The 16,168-nt window shown below is 55.0% G+C and overlaps 1 protein-coding gene across 1 annotated transcript in view; it reads right to left on the bottom strand.

The window, feature by feature from the left end:
• bmb (brambleberry) overlaps nt 1–1,725 on the bottom strand; it is a 59,330-nt gene extending 57,605 nt beyond the window's left edge. The window contains exon 1 of the mRNA XM_072508034.1: nt 1,293–1,725. Within this exon, the coding sequence (XP_072364135.1) occupies nt 1,293–1,544 (252 nt within the window). The 5' untranslated portion in view covers nt 1,545–1,725. The remainder of the gene's footprint in view (nt 1–1,292) is intronic.
• Between the last annotated feature and the right edge of the window lie 14,443 nt (nt 1,726–16,168).

A 16,168-nucleotide genomic window follows, 5' to 3' on the forward strand; every position in this document is an offset into this window, starting at 1 on the left:
TATTAATGAAGCGTGTGATACAGTACACTTCATGAACCACTCTCCCTCCTCTTCCATACATCGCTACAATGCAGGAGGCGGCCATTTGGCCCATCAAGTCTGTACGATCCTCCAAAAGAGCTCTCCACTTAGGTCCACTCCCCTGCCTTATCCCTGTAACCCCACCTAACCCGCACATCTTTGGGCTGTAGGAAGAAAGCAGAGCACTGTAGGGTACACTGTAGGGATTCTATGAGTCACCAGGAGGAAATCCCTCACAAACACCGTTCTTTCAACTTCAATAACTTATCCACATATACCCCCAGGTTTCTCTTAGATCCTGCAACCTCCTTAGTTATACTCATTCTGCACAAAAAGTCGTGGGAGCTGGGTCTTTCAAGACAGAGACGGTTAGATTTTTGTTAGTTAAGGACATAGAGGAGGAATATGATTTTATGGCGGAGGACAAATTTGTTACAGATCTGCTGTGATCTAATTGAAATATTGTAAGGCACTGCATGGGCAGCACATTGGGTAGCACTGATGCTTCACAGCTCCAGGGTCCCAGGTTCGATTCCCGGCTTGGGTCACTGTCTGTGCGGAATCTTCACGTTCTACCCGTGTCTGCGTGGGTCTCCGGGTGCTGCGGTTTCCTCCCACAAGTCCCGAGAGGCGTGCTGTTAGGCAATTTGGACATTCTGAATTCTGCCTCAGTGTACCCGAACAGGCGCCGGAGTGTGGCGACTCGGGGATTTTCACACTAACTTCATTACAGTGTAAATGTAAGCGTACATTGTGACATTAAAGATTATTATTATTCCCTGGTCCTGTACCACAGAAATCTCATTCCTAAATTAGCACAGTTCAAACAGAAAAAAGGCAATGGCGACCAATGCTGGAAATGTCAAACACAAAAAGCGCCAGTGGAGACACAGGGGAGTGAATTCTTCAGGCATGGTCCAACTTGTCAGAATTGGAAGCTATGACCAATGAAGAAGGCAGCTTTAAGGTGGTGGTGAGTTGTCATCTTGAACCGCTGCAGTCCATGTGGTGTAGGTACACCCACTGTGCTGTCAGGGAGGGAGTGCCAGGGTTTTGACTCAGTGACAGTGAGGGAACAGCGATGTATTTGCAAGTCAGGATAGTGAGTGACTGGGAGGGGAACCTCCAGGTGGTGGGGTCCCCAGGTATCTGCTGCCCTCGTCCCTGTAGTTAGGCGCCAGCTTCTGAGAGGCGCTATACAAATGCAAGTACTTTCTTAAACGTCGCCAACAGTTTGTGCAAGTTGGAAATGCCGGCCGGCTCCCCCTTACCGCCTGGTGACAGCTGTCCAGCAGACTCAGCTCCAGCCTCCGGCCTTCCGACACAAACCTCTCGTCCACCGCGCTCATCTCGAAAGGAGGGTGCGAGGGCCCGGCGGCGGCGAGCCGGCCTCCCGGGGAGGGGCAGCTGCCCGGGGCCCCGGCTCCCTCCTGGCGGCGGAACCAACCGAAAACAGCCCAGCAGCGGCCGGCGGCCAGGCAGGAGACCGCGAGGAGCAGGAGGAGCCGGGGCCCGCCCGGCATGGCGGAGGGCGGCCGGGGGTCAGTGTCCGCGGGGGGCTCAGTGTCCGCGGGTTCGGGGTCACAGCCGGGTCAGTCTCTGGCGGTTGCACCGTTTCCAGGTTTGAATCCGCCGCGCGCACTCCCCTGTTTAAGGGAAGCGGCCAATCAGCTCGGCCGGGCGCTCAGGACAAGCCCCGCCCACTGAAGCAAAATGCTGCCGAGGCCGGAAAGCGGCGACCGAAACGGTCACTGAGCCCCAACAGTCCCCGGCTCAGCCCCTCCCCCTCCCTGGCTCAGTCACCCCCCCCCTCCCTGGCTCAGTCACCTCCCCCCTCCCTGGCTCAGCCCCTCCCCCCTCCCTGGCTCAGCCCCTCCACCCTCCCTGGCTCAGCCCCTCCACCCTCCCTGGCTCAGCCTCTCCCCCCTCCCTGGCTCAGCCTCTCCCCCCACCCAGGCTCAGCCCCTCCCAGGATCAGCCCCTCCCCCCTCCCAGGATCAGCCCCTCCCCCCTCCCAGGATCAGCCCCTCCCAGGATCAGCCCCTCCCCCCCTCTGGCTCAGCCCCTCCCCCCTCCCAGGCTCAGCCCCTCCACCCTCCCTGGCTCAGCCCCTCCACCCTCCCTGGCTCAGCCTCTCCCCCCTCCCTGGCTCAGCCTCTCCCCCCACCCAGGCTCAGCCCCTCCCAGGATCAGCCCCTCCCCCCTCCCAGGATCAGCCCCTCCCCCCTCCCAGGATCAGCCCCTCCCAGGATCAGCCCCTCCCCCCCTCTGGCTCAGCCCCTCCCCCCTCCCAGGCTCAGCCCCTCCCCCCTCCCAGGCTCAGCCCCTCCCCCCTCCCAGGCTCAGCCCCTCCCCCCTCCCAGGCTCAGCCCATCCCCCCTCCCAGGCTCAGCCCCTCCCCCTCCCCCTCCCAGGCTCAGCCCATCCACCCTCCCAGGCTCAGCCCATCCCCAGCTCAGCCCATCCCCCCCTCCCAGGCTCAGCCCATGCCCCCTCCCCGACTCAGCCCCTCTCCCTCCCTGACTCAGCCCCTCCCCCTCCCTGACTCAGCCCCTCCCCCTCCCAGCTCAGCCCCTCCCCCTCCCCAGCTCAGCCCCTCCCTGACTCAGCCCTTCCCCCTCCCTGACTCAGCCCCTCCCCCTCCCCGGCTCAGCCCATCCCCCTCCCTGGTTCAGCCCCTCCCCCTCCCTGGCTCAGCCCCTCCCCCTCCCTGGCTCAGCCCCTCCCCCCTCCCTGTCTCAGCCCCTCCCCCCTCCCTGTCTCAGCCCCCCCCCTCCCTGTCTCAGCCCCCCCCTCCCTGTCTCAGCCCACCCCCTCCCCGGCTAAGCCCCTCCCTGGCTCAGCCCCTCCCCCTCCCAGGCTCAGCCCCTCCCCCTCCCAGGCTCAGCCCCTCCCAGGCTCAGCCCCTCCCCCCTCCCAGGCTCAGCCCCTCCCCCCTCCCAGGCTCAGCCCATCCCCCTCCCAGGGGCAGCCCATCCCCCTCCCCGGCTCAGCCCCTACCCCTCCCTGGCTCAGCCCCTACCCCTCCCAGGCTCAGCCCCTCACCCTCAGCGGCTCCCCCCTCCCAGGCTCAGCCCCTCCCCCCTCTCAGGCTCAGCCCCTCCCCCCTCCCAGGCACAGCCCCTCCCCCCTCCCAGGCACAGCCCCTCCCCCCTCCCAGGCACAGGCCCTCCCCCCTCCCAGGCACAGGCCCTCCCCCTCCCAGGCACAGCCCCTCCCAGGCTCAGCCCATCCCCCCCTCCCAGGCTCAGCCCATCCCCCTCCCCGGTTCAGCCCCTCAACCCTCCCCGGCTCAGCCCCTCCCCCTCCCCGGCTCAGCCCCTCCCCCTCCCCGGCTCAGCCCCTCCCCGGCTCAGCCCCTCCCCCTCCCCGGCTCAGCCCCTCACCCTACCTGGCTCAGCCCCTCACCCTCCCTGGCTCAGCCCCTCCCCAGCTCAGCCCCTCCCTCTCCCCTCCCTGGCTCAGCCCCTCCCCCCTCAACGGCTCAGCCCCCCCCTCCCATACTCAGCCCCTCCCCCTCAACTCAACCCCTCCCCAGCTCAGCCCCTCCCTCTCCCCTCCCTGGCTCAGCCCCTCCCCCCTCAACGGCTCCACCCCTCCCCCTCCCTGGCTCAGCTCCTCCCCCAGCCTGGCTCATTCCCAACACCCACACATGGCTCATTCCCAACACCCGTTTCATTCCCAACATCCATACCCGGCTCATTCCCAACACCTACACCCACACCCGGCTCATTCCCAACACGCACACTCACACACGGCTCATTCCCAACACGCACACCCACATCAGGCTCATTCCCAACATCTACACCCACACCCGGCTCATTCCCAACACGCACACCCACACACGGCTCATTCCCAACACGCACACCCACACACGGCTCATTCCCAACATCTACACCCACACCCGGCTCATTCCCAACACGCACACCCACACACAGCTCGTTCCCAACATGCACACCCACATCAGGCTCATTCCCAACACCCACACCTGGCTCATTCCCAACACGCACACCCACACATGGCTCATTCCCAACACGCACACTCACACCCGGCTCATTCCCAACACGCACACCCACACATGGCTCATTCCCAACACCCACACCTGGCTCATTCCCAACATCCACACCCACACCTGGCTCATTCCCAACACCCACACCTGGCTCATTCCCAACATCCACACCCACACCTGGCTCATTCCCAACATCCACACCCACATCAGGCTCTTCCCAACATCCACACCCACACACGGCTCATTCCCAACACCCACACCTGGCTCATTCCCAACATCCACACCCACATCAGGCTCATTCCCAACACCCACACCCACACCCGGCTCATTCCCAACATCTACATCCACACCCGGCTCATTCCCAACACCCACATCCACACCCGGCTCATTCCCAACTCCCACACCCACACCCGGCTCATTCCCAATACCCACACCCACACCCAGCTCATTCCCAACACGCACACCCACACCTGGTTCATTCCCAACTCCCACACCCACACCCAGCTCATTCCCAACTTCCACACCAACACTTGGCTCATTCCCAACATCTACACCCACACCCGGCTCATTCCCAATACCCACACCCACACCCAGCTCATTCCCAACACGCACACCCACACCTGGTTCATTCCCAACACCCACACCCGGCTCATTCCCAATACCCACACCCACACCCAGCTCATTCCCAACACGCACACCCACACCTGGTTCATTCCCAACACCAACACTTGGCTCATTCCCAAAATGCACATCCACACCCGGCTCATTCCCAACACCCACATCCATACCCAGCTCATTCCCAACTCCCACATCCACACCCGGCTCATTCCCAACACCCACATCCATACCCAGCTCATTCCCAACTCCCACACCCACACCCGGCTCATTCCCAATACCCACACCCACACCCGGCTCATTCCCAATACCCACACCCACACCCAGCTCATTCCCAACATCCACACCCACACCTGGCTCATTCCCAACACGCACACCCACACCTGGTTCATTCCCAACTCCCACACCCACACCCAGCTCATTCCCAACTTCCACACCAACACTTGGCTCATTCCCAACATCTACACCCACACCCGGCTCATTCCCAACACCCACACCCACACCCGGCTCATTCCCAACACCCACATCAGGCTCATTCCCAACATCTACACCCACACCCGGCTCATTCCCAACACCCACAACCACACCCTGCTCATTCCCAACACCCACACCTGGCTCATTCCCAACACCCACATTCACACCTGCCTCATTCCCAACATCTACACCCACACCTTTTAAAAAATATATATATTTATTCAAATTTTTCAACAAATTTTCAACAAAACCCCCCTCCAACAAAAAGAAAGAAACAAGAACACTACAATCAGAAATTATACATTGGATTTCCCCCATATACAATAACCCCCCACATAACATTTAAAAACACAAATAGGGGGAAAAAAACCACCTTCACCCAAACGCCACCCCAAAAGAAACCCCCCTCTCTCCTCCCCCTCCCCTTGGGCTGCTGCTGACCTCCTAACGCTCCGCGAGATAGTCTAGGTACGGTTGCCATCGCCTGAGGAACCCTTGCACAGACCCTCACAAGGCAAACTTTATCCTCTCCAGCTTGATGAACCCTGCCATGTCATTGATCCAAGCTTCCACACTAGGGGGCTTCGCATCTTTCCATAGTAGCAAAATCCCCCGCCGGGCTACCAGGGACGCAAAGGCCAGAATACCAGCCTCTTTCGCCTCCTGCACTCCCGGCTCGTCCGTTGCCCCAAATAATGCCAATCCCCAGCTCGGCTTGACCCGGGCGTTCACTACCTTGGACATAGACCTCGCAAAACTCCTCCAAAACCCATCCAGCGCAGGGCACGACCAGAACATATGGACGTGATTTGCTGGGCTCCCCAAGCACCTCCCACATCTGTCCTCCACCCCAAAGAATCTACTCAACCTCGCCCCTGTCATATGCGCTCTGTGAGTAACTTTGAACTGTATTAGGCTGAGCCTGGCGCAAGAGGAGGAAGAATTAACCCTACTCAGGGCATCAGCCCACAGACCCTCATCTATCTCCTCCCCAAGCTCCTCCTCCCACTTGCCCTTTAACTCCTCCACCGAGGCCTCCTCCTCTTCCTGCAGCTCCTGGTAAATCGCCGAAACCTTGCCTTCTCCAACCCATACACCCAAAATCACCCTGTCCTGAATCCCACGTGCCGGAAGCAGCGGTAATTCCCTCACCTGCTGCCTCACAAACGCCCTCACTTGCATGTACCTAAAAGCGTTTCCCGGGGGTAGCCCAAACTTCTCCTCCAGCTCCCCTAGGCTCACAAACGTCCCATCGATGAACACGTCCCACATTCTTCTAATCCCTGCCCGATGCCAGCTCCGAAACCCCCCATCCATCCTTCCCGGGACAAACTGATGATTCTCCCGAATCGGGGACCAAACCGAGGCTCCCACCTCGCCCCTGTGTCGCCTCCACTGCCCCCAGATCTTCAGCGTCGCCGCCACCACCAGACTCGTGGTGTACCTTGTCGGCGAGAGCGGCAGCGGTGCCGTCACCAGCGCCCTCAGGCTCGTGCCCACACAGGACGCCATCTCTAGCCTCTTCCACGTCGCCCACTCTCCCTCCATTACCCTCTTACGGATCATCGTCACATTGGCTGCCCAATAATAGCCGCACAAATTCGGCAGCGCCAGCCCCCCCTGTCCCTGCTACGCTCCAGAAACACTCTCTTCACCCTCGGGGTCTTATTCGCCCACACAAATCCCTGCTTACCTGTTTGAAAAAGGCCTTGGGGATCATAATGGGAAGGCACTGGAACACAAAGAGAAACGACTTTCGGAGCCATGAGGTCATGCTGCAGCTGTACAAAACTCTGGTGCGGCTGCATTTGGAGTATTGCGTGCAATTCTGGTCGCCGCATTATAGGAAGGATGTGGAAGCATTGGAAAGGGTGCAGAGGAGATTTACCAGAATGTTGCCTGGTATGGAGGGAAGATCTTATGAGGAAAGGCTGAGGGACTTGAGGCTGTTTTCGTTAGAGAGAAGAAGGTTAAGAGGTGACTTAATTGAGGCATACAAGATGATCAGAGAATTGGATAGGGTGGACAGTGAGAGCCTTTTTCCTCGGATGGTGATGTCTAGCACGAGGAGACATAGCTTTAAATTGAGGGGAGATAGATATAAGACAGATGTCAGAGGTCGGTTCTTTACTCAGAGAATAGTAAGGGCGTGGAATGCCCTGCCTGCAACAGTAGTGGACTCGCCAACACTAAGGGCATTCAAATGGTCATTGGATAGACATATGGACGATAAGGGAATAGTGTAAATGGGCTTTAGAGTGGTTTCACAGGTCGGCGCAACATCGAGGGCCGAAGGGCCTGTACTGCGCTGTAATGTTCTATGTTCTATGAAACCACGGGAGGACCGTCATTTTGACCGACTGCACCCTACCCGCTAGCAAGAGTGGCAGCATATCCCATCTTTTAAAATCCTCCTCCATCTGCTCCGCCAACCGCGTCAAATTGAGCTTGTGCAGGGCCCCCCAACTCCTCGCTACTTGGATCCCAAGGTACCGACAGCTCCTTTCCGCCCTCTTCAGCGGAAGCTCGTCTATCCCCCTTCCCTGGTCCCCTGAATGCACCACAAAGAGCTCACTCTTCCCTACGTTGAGTTTATACCCCGAAAAGTTCCCAAACTCGCTAAGGATCCGCATGACCTCCACCATCCCCTCCACTGGATCCGCCACATACAGCAATAGGTCGTCAGCATACAATGACACCCAGTGTTCTGCTCCCCCATGGACCAGTCCCCTCCATTTCCTGGACTCCCTCAGTGCCATGGCCAGCGGCTCAATTGCCAGTGCAAACAACAAGGGGGACAAGGGGCACCCCTGCCTCGTCCCCCTGGACAGCCGAAAGTACTCCGACCTCCGCTGATTCGTAGCCACACTCGCCACTGGGGCTCTGTATAGCAGCCTGACCCAACTGATGAACCCCTCCCCGAACCCAAACCTCCGCAACACTTCCCAAAGATACTCCCACTCCACCCGGTCAAAGGCCTTCTCCGCGTCCATAGCTGCCACTACCTCCGCTTCCCCCTCCACCGAGGGCATCATAATCACATTGAGGAGCCTCCGCACATTTGTATTTAGCTGCCTACCCTTCACAAATCCCGTCTGGTCCTCATGAATCACCCCCGGGACACAGTCCTCAATTCTCGTAGCCAGCACCTTCGCCAGCAACGTAGCGTCAACATTGAGGAGCGAGATCGGTCTATACGACCCACATTGCAATGGATCCTTGTCCCGCTTCAAGATCAAAGAAATCAGCGCCCTAGACGTTGTCGGGGGCAAGGTCCCCCCCTCCCTCGCCTTATTAAAAGTCCTCACTAGCAACGGGCCCAGCAGGTCCACGGATTTCCTGTAGAATTCAACCGGGAACCCATCCGGCCCCGGGGCCTTCCCCGCCTGCATGCTCCCCAATCCTTTAACCAGCTCCTTCAGCCCAATCGGCACCCCCAAATCAGCCACCTCCACCTCCACCCTCGGGAACCTCAGCTGATCTAGGAATTGTCGCATCCCCTCCTCCCCTGCTGGGGGCTCAGACCTGTACAGATCCCCATAGAAGTCCCTAAATACCTAGTTTATTCTCACCGCACTCCGCACCGTATTCCCCCCTCTATCCTTAACTCCACCAATCTCCCTCGCTGCCTCCTTCTCACGAAGCCGATGTGCCAGTATCCGACTCGCCCTCTCCCCATACTCATACGTCGCCCCCTGCGCTTTCCTCCACTGTGCCTCTGCTTTCCCCGTGGTCAACAGGTCGAATTCCGTCTGGAGGTTCTGTCGCTCCCCAAGTAGCCCCTCCTCGGGGGCCTCTGCATACCTCCTGTCCACCCTTAAAATCTCCCCCACCAACCTCTCCCTCTCCCTCCCCTCTCTCTTCTCCCTGTGGGCCCTAATGGAGATTAGCTCTCCCCTGACCACCACCTTCAACGCCTCCCAGACTACCCCCACCTGTACCTCCCCGTTGTCGTTGGCCTCCAGATATCTTTCAATACACCCCTGCGCCCGCCCGCACACCCCTTCATCCGCCAACAGTCCCACATCGAGGCGCCACAGCGGACGCTGGTCCCTCTCCTCCCCAACTCCAGCTCCACCCAACGCGGGGCGTGGTCCGAGATGGCTATGGACGAATATTCCGTTCCCTCCACTTTCGGGATTAGCGCCCTACTCAAAATGAAAAAATCTATCTGGGAGTAGGCTCTATGGACGTGGGAAAAGAAGGAAAATTCCCTGGCCAGCGGCCTCGCAAACCTCCACGGATCCACTCCCCCCATCTGGTCCATAAACCCCCTGAGCACCTTGGCCGCAGCCGGCCTCTTACCCGTCCTGGACCTAGAACGGTCCAGTGCTGGGTCCAGCAACGTGTTGAAGTCCACCCCCATTATCAAGCTTCCTACCTCCAGATCCGGAATCCGACCCAGCATGCGTTTCATAAATCCGGCATCATCCCAATTCGGGGCATATACGTTCACCAGTACCACCCGTGCCCCCTGCAACCTACCACTCACCGTCACATATCGACCTCTATTATCCACTACAATATTTAGTGCCTCGAACGACACCCGTTTTCCCACCAGTATTGCAACCCTTCTGTTCTTCACATCCAGCCCTGAATGAAAGACCTGCCCGACCCATCCCTTTCTCAGCCTAACCTGATCTGCCACCTTCAGATGTGTCTCCTGGAGCATGACCACGTCTGCCTTCAGTCCCTTTAAGTGCGCGAACACCCGGGCCCTCTTGACCGGCCCGTTCAGGCCCCTCACATTCCAAGTTATCAGCCGGATTGGGGGGCTACTCGCCCACCCTCCCCCTGCCGACTAGCCATCTCCTTTTCTAGGCCAGCCACGTGCCCGCGCCTCCCGGAGCCTCCAGTCCCCCAGGCGGCGGACCCCCGCCCCGACTAGCTCTCCTACTTCCAGCTCCCCTTTGGCCAATGCAGCAGCAACCCAGTTCCCCCCCTGCCCACCCCCCCCCCCCCCACCCCGCTAGATCCTCATCTAGCCATTTTGCTCCCCCCATGACACTCCCGTAAGTCAGCTGACTCCTGCTGACCCCGGCCTCTCCCGCCATTCCATCGACCCCTTGGCAGTCAGTGTGCGCTCCTCTCCAGCACCGCGCCCCCCCCCCCCCCCCCGGCCCCACCCCCATCCTTCCCTAACGTGGGAAAGAGCCCGCGCTTTCCTGAGCCGGCTCCACCCCCTCTGGCGCAGCTCCTTTTTGCGGCCTTACCCCAACTCCCCATCCCTGGGCCTCACCTCTCCCTCTTCCTCCGTGGGGCCCTGCCCCTCCAACACCGACGCCCACACTCTCCCACAGCCCCCACATCAAATCCATTCACCCATCCCCACCCAGTACCAAAACAAAAAGAACATTCCCCAAACGCAGTAAACACAGTAAACATCCCCCCCATGACAAACCCTCAATTTCAGTCCAACTTTTCAGTCTGTATAAAGTTCCATGCCTCTTCAGGCGTTTCAAAATAGTGGTGCCGATCTTGGAACGTGACCCACAATCGCGCTGGCTGCAGCATCCCGAACCTCACCCCCTTCCGATGGAGCACTGCCTTAGCCCGGTTGAAACCAGCCTTCTTCTTAGCCACCTCCGCACTCCAGTCCTGGTAAATTTGGACCTCCGTGTTCTCCCACCTGCTGCTCTGCTCTTTTTTGGCCCATCTCATGACACACTCTCTGTCCATAAAGCGGTGGAACCTCACCACTACAGCCCTTGGCTTTGGGTCTCTTCGCCAGGACCCGATGAGCCCCATCCAGCTCCTGGGGCCTCGGGAAAGCTCCTGTGCCCATCAGCGAATTGAGCATCGTGCTCATATATGCCTCGGCATCGGGCCCCTCCACTCCTTCAGGGAGACCCAGAATCCGAAGATTCTTCCTCCTCGACCTATTCTCCAGGTCCTCGAATTTTTCCGCCCACCTCTTGTGCAGCGCCTTGTGCGCCTCCACCATCACCGCCAGGCCCAAGATCTCGTCCTCGTTCTCCGAGGCTTTTTGACGCACCTCCCGGATCGCCGCCCCTTGGCCCTTCTGGGTCTCCACAAGCTTCTCAATCGCCGCCTTCATTGGCGCCAGCATTTCTGTCCTCAGCTCCTCAAAGCAGCGTTTAAGAAACTCCTGCTGCTCCTGCGACCACTGCGCCCACGCTGCTTGGTCTCCACCCGCCACCATCTTGCTTTTCCTCCCTCGCACCTTTCGCTGCACCAGGATCACTTTTTTTAACCGCTCCATTCCTGGTCCAATCCATATAATGTCGGGGGGACCTTGCTGTCACCTTCCCACACTGGAAGCCGTCGAACAATTGCCATTGGGGCCCCTCTGAAGAGCCCAAAAGTCCGTTCCCGGTGGGAGCTGCCGAATGTGCGACCTACCTAGGCATAGCCGCAACCGGAAGTCATCTACACCCACACCTGGCTCATTCCCAACACGCACACCCACATCCGGCTCATTTCCAACACCCACATCCACACATGATTCATTCCCAACACCCACATCCACATCCGGCTGACTCCCAACACCCACACCCGGCTCATTCCCAACCCCCCCCCCCGCACCCCTCACCTCCCCCGCCCCCAAACTCCCACCCCACTCCACCCCAGACACATGACACGGAAGAGTCAGAAGAGGAAAACGATAGTGAGCAGAAAGAAGGCATTGTCCTATCAACATTCTGGGGGGGGGGAGGGTGAACAGCCAGCTGTCGTGGTGCACGTAGGCACCAACGATATAGGTAAAAAACGGGACGAGGTCCTACAAGCTGAATTTAGGGAGCTAGGAGTTTAACTAAAAAGTAGGACCTCAAAGGTAGTAATCTCAGGATTGCTACCAGTGCCACGAGCTAGTCAGAGTAGGAATGTCAGGATAGAGAGGATGAATACGTGGCTCGAGAGATGGTGCAAGAGGGAGGGATTCAAATTCCTGGGACATTGGAACCGATTCTGGGGGAGGTGGGACCAGTACAAACCGGACGGTCTGCACCTGGGCAGGACTGGAACCGATGTCCTAGGGGGGGTGTTTGCTAGAGCTGTTGGGGAGAGTTTAAACTAATGTGGCAGGGGGATGGGAACCGATGCAGGAAGTTGGAAGGTAGTAAAACAGGGACAGAAATAAAAGGCAGTAAGGGGGAAAGTGTAAGGCAGAGAAGCCAGAGTCAAAAATCAAAAAGGGCGACAGTACAAGGTACAGTGACTGAGGGGAGCTCAGTGAATAGGACCAGGAATACTAAAAGAAATAAAACGGGAAGTGAAAACATTATTGGTAAGCGATGCGGCAGGTTGTTACAGGAAGATGTGGGTTCGACGACAAGGAAAATTAGGAGAAAGGTTAAGAGGAAATATAACTTAGGAGAGGTTACTGATCGAGGTGTTAAGATTAAGAACAGAGGTAAAAAAGCCAACATAAGTGTACTTTACCTGAATGCTCGTAGTATTCGGAATAAGGCAAATGAGTTGATGGCGCAAATCATCGTGAATGACTATGATTTAGTGGCCATTACTGAAACATGGTTAAAGGATGGTCACGACTGGGAGTTAAATATCCGAGGGTATCAAACTTTTCGGAAGGACAGAGTGGATGGTAAGGGAGGTGGTGTAGCTCTGTTATTTAAGGATGACATCCGGGCAACAGTAAGGGATGACATCGGTGCTATGGAGGATAAGGTTGAATCCATTTGGGTGGAAATCAGGAATAGTAAGGCGAAAAAGTCACTGATAGGAGTAATCTATAGGCCACCAAATAGTAACATTATGGTGGGGCAGGCAATAAACAAAGAAATAACAGATGCATGTAGAAATGGTACAGCAGTTATCATGGGGGATTTTAATCTACATGTTGATTGGTTTAACCAGGTCGGTCAAGGCAGCCTTGAGGAGGAGTTTATAGAATGTATCCGCGATAGTTTCCTCGAACAGTATGTAATGGAACCTACGAGGGAACAAGCGGTCCTAGATCTGGTCCTGTGTAATGAGACAGGATTGATTCAGGATCTCATAGTTAGGGATCCTCTCGGAAGGAGCGATCACAATATGGTGGAATTTAAAATACAGATGGAGGGTGAGAAGGTAAAATCAAGCACTAGTGTTTTGTGCTTAAACAAAGGAGATTACAATGGGATGAGAGAAGAACTAGCTAAGGTAGACTGGGAGCAAAGACTTTATGGTGAAACAGTTGAGGAACAGTGGAGAACCTTCCAAGTGATTTTTCACAGTGCCCAGCAAAGGTTTATACCAACAAAAAGGAAGGACGGTTAAAAAGAGGGAAAATCGACCGTGGATATCGAAGGAAATAAGGGAGAGTATCAAATTGAAGGAAAAAACATACAAAGTAGCAAAGATCAGTGGGAGACTAGAGGACTGGGAAATCTTTAGGGGGCAACAGAAAGCTACTAAAAAAGCTATAAAGAAGAGTAAGATAGATTATGAGAGTAAACTTGCTCAGAATATAAAAACAGATAGTAAAAGTTTCTACAAATACATAAAACAAAAAAGAGTGGCTAAGGTAAATATTGGTCCTTTAGAGGATGAGAAGGGAGATTTAATAATGGGAGATGAGGAAATGGCTGAGGAACTGAACAGGTTTTTTGGGTCGGTCTTCACAGTGGAAGACACAAATAACATGCCAGTGACTGATGGAAATGAGGCTATGACAGGTGAGGACCTTGAGAGGATTGATATCACCAAGGAGGTAGTGATGGGCAAGCTAATGGGGCTAAAGGTAGACAAGTCTCCTGGCCCTGATGGAATGCATCCCAGAGTGCTAAAAGAGATGGCGTGGGAAATTGCAAATGCACTAGTGATAATTTACCAAAATTCACTAGACTCTGGGGTGGTCCCGGCGAATTGGAAATTAGCAAACGTGACACCACTGTTTAAAAATGGAGGTAGGCAGAAAGTGGGTAATGATAGGCCAGTGAGCTTAACTTCGGTAGTAGGGAAGATGCTGGAATCTATCATCAAGGAAGAAATAGCGAGGCATCTGGATGGAAATTGTCCCATTGGACAGGCGCAGCATGGGTTCATAAAGGGCAGGTCGTGCCTAACTAATTTAGTGGAATTTTTTGAGGACATTAACAGTGCGGTAGATAACGGGGAGCCAATGGATGTGGTATATCTGGATTTCCAGAAAGCCTTTGACAAGGTGCCACACAAAAGGTTGTTGCATAAGATAAAGATGCATGGCATTAAGGGGAAAGTAGGAGCATGGATAGAGGATTGGTTAATTAATAGAAAGCAAAGAGTGGGGATTAATGGGTGTTTCTCTGGTTGGCAATCAGTAGCTAGTGGTGTCCCTCAGGGATCAGTGTTGGGCCCACAACTGTTCACAATTTACATAGATGATTTGGAGTTGGGGACCAAGGGCAATGTGTCCAAGTTTGCAGACGACACTAAGATAAGTGGTAAAGCAAAAAGTGCAGAGGATACTGGAAGTCTGCAGAGGGATTTGGACAGGCTAAGTGAATGGGCTAGGGTCTGGCAGATGGAATACAATGTTGACAAATGTGAGGTTATCCATTTTGGTAAGAATAACGGCAAAAGGGATTATTATTTAAATGATAAAATATTAAAACATGCTGCTGTGCAGAGAGACCTGGGTGTGCTCGTGCATGAGTCGCAGAAAGTTGGTTTTCAGGTGCAACAGGTGATTAAGAAGGCAAATGGAATTTTGTCCTTCATTACTAGAGGGATGGAGTTTAAGACTAGGGAGGTTATGCTGCAATTGTATAAGGTGTTAGTGAGGCCACACCTGGAGTATTGTGTTCAGTTTTGGTCTCCTTACTTGAGAAAGGACGTACTGGCACTGGAGGGTGTGCAGAGGAGATTCACTAGGTTAATCCCAGAGCTGAAGGGGTTGGATTACGAGGAGAGGTTGAGTAGACTGGGACTGTACTCGTTGGAATTTAGGAGGATGAGGGGGGATCTTATAGAAACATATAAGATTATGAAGGGAATAGATAGGATAGATGCGGGCAGGTTGTTTCCACTGGCGGGTGAAAGCAGAACTAGGGGGCATAGCCTCAAAATAAGGGGAAGTAGATTTAGGACTGAGTTTAGGAGGAACTTCTTCACCCAAAGGGTTGTGAATCTATGGAATTCCTTGCCCAGTGAAGCAGTAGAGGCTCCTTCATTAAATGTTTTTAAGATAAAGATAGATAGTTTTTTGAAGAATAAAGGGATTAAGGGTTATGGTGTTCGGGCCGGAAAGTGGAGCTGAGTCCACAAAATATCAGCCATGATCTCATTGAATGGCGGAGCAGGCTCGAGGGGCCAGATGGCCTACTCCTGCTCCTAGTTCTTATGTTCTTATGTTCTAACACACAGTTTTTCGCCGGTAATGAGGGTGTTGGTTGCAGAATCCTTCAACTGTGCTGTATTGGACAGTGGCTGCACATCTACTGTGTGTGGAATTGACTGGTTAAAATGTTACCTGGAATCCTTGAATGCTGAAAATCGTATCAAGGTTAAGGAATTTGAAAGTTCCACGAGTTTCATGTTTAGGGATGATAATACTCTGAAGCCGCTGAAAAGAGTGGTGATCCCTTGCAATATTGCCGGAGTGAATCATTTCATTAGCACGGATGTTGGATCAAGTGAGATACCTTTGCTTCTGAGCAGACCGTCGATGAAGAAAGCACATATGAAACTGGATATACACTATTGTATTCCATTACTGACAAATAATATTTCAAGTAGAGTGGTTAAGGATGTGTTAATGGCAGTTGAAAATGGGACTTTAGCTGATAAAAAGCTTGTGGTAATGTGGTGGTATGTATTAGGGGTAATACGGTACACCAGGAATGACGAGGAGCTATTGGAGGACAGATGCTGGATCCCGATTGGATCCTCCACCTACTGGGCTCCACACAGATAGGAGGGGTATAAGAACCTGGGTTTAATACCCGCAGCTGCATTCTGTGAGTGAGCTGCTGGGGGAACGTGTCTGAACAAGTCTGCTCAATAAAGCCTCGATTGAAGTTCTTTACGTCTCGCCTCGTGTGTGATCGATGGTGCTACAATTTATTGAGCAGACTTGTTCAGACACGTTCCCCCAGCAGCTCACTC

Source organism: Scyliorhinus torazame, chromosome 6 (genome assembly GCF_047496885.1).
Source record: "Scyliorhinus torazame isolate Kashiwa2021f chromosome 6, sScyTor2.1, whole genome shotgun sequence".
NCBI classification, from domain to species: domain Eukaryota; kingdom Metazoa; phylum Chordata; class Chondrichthyes; order Carcharhiniformes; family Scyliorhinidae; genus Scyliorhinus; species Scyliorhinus torazame.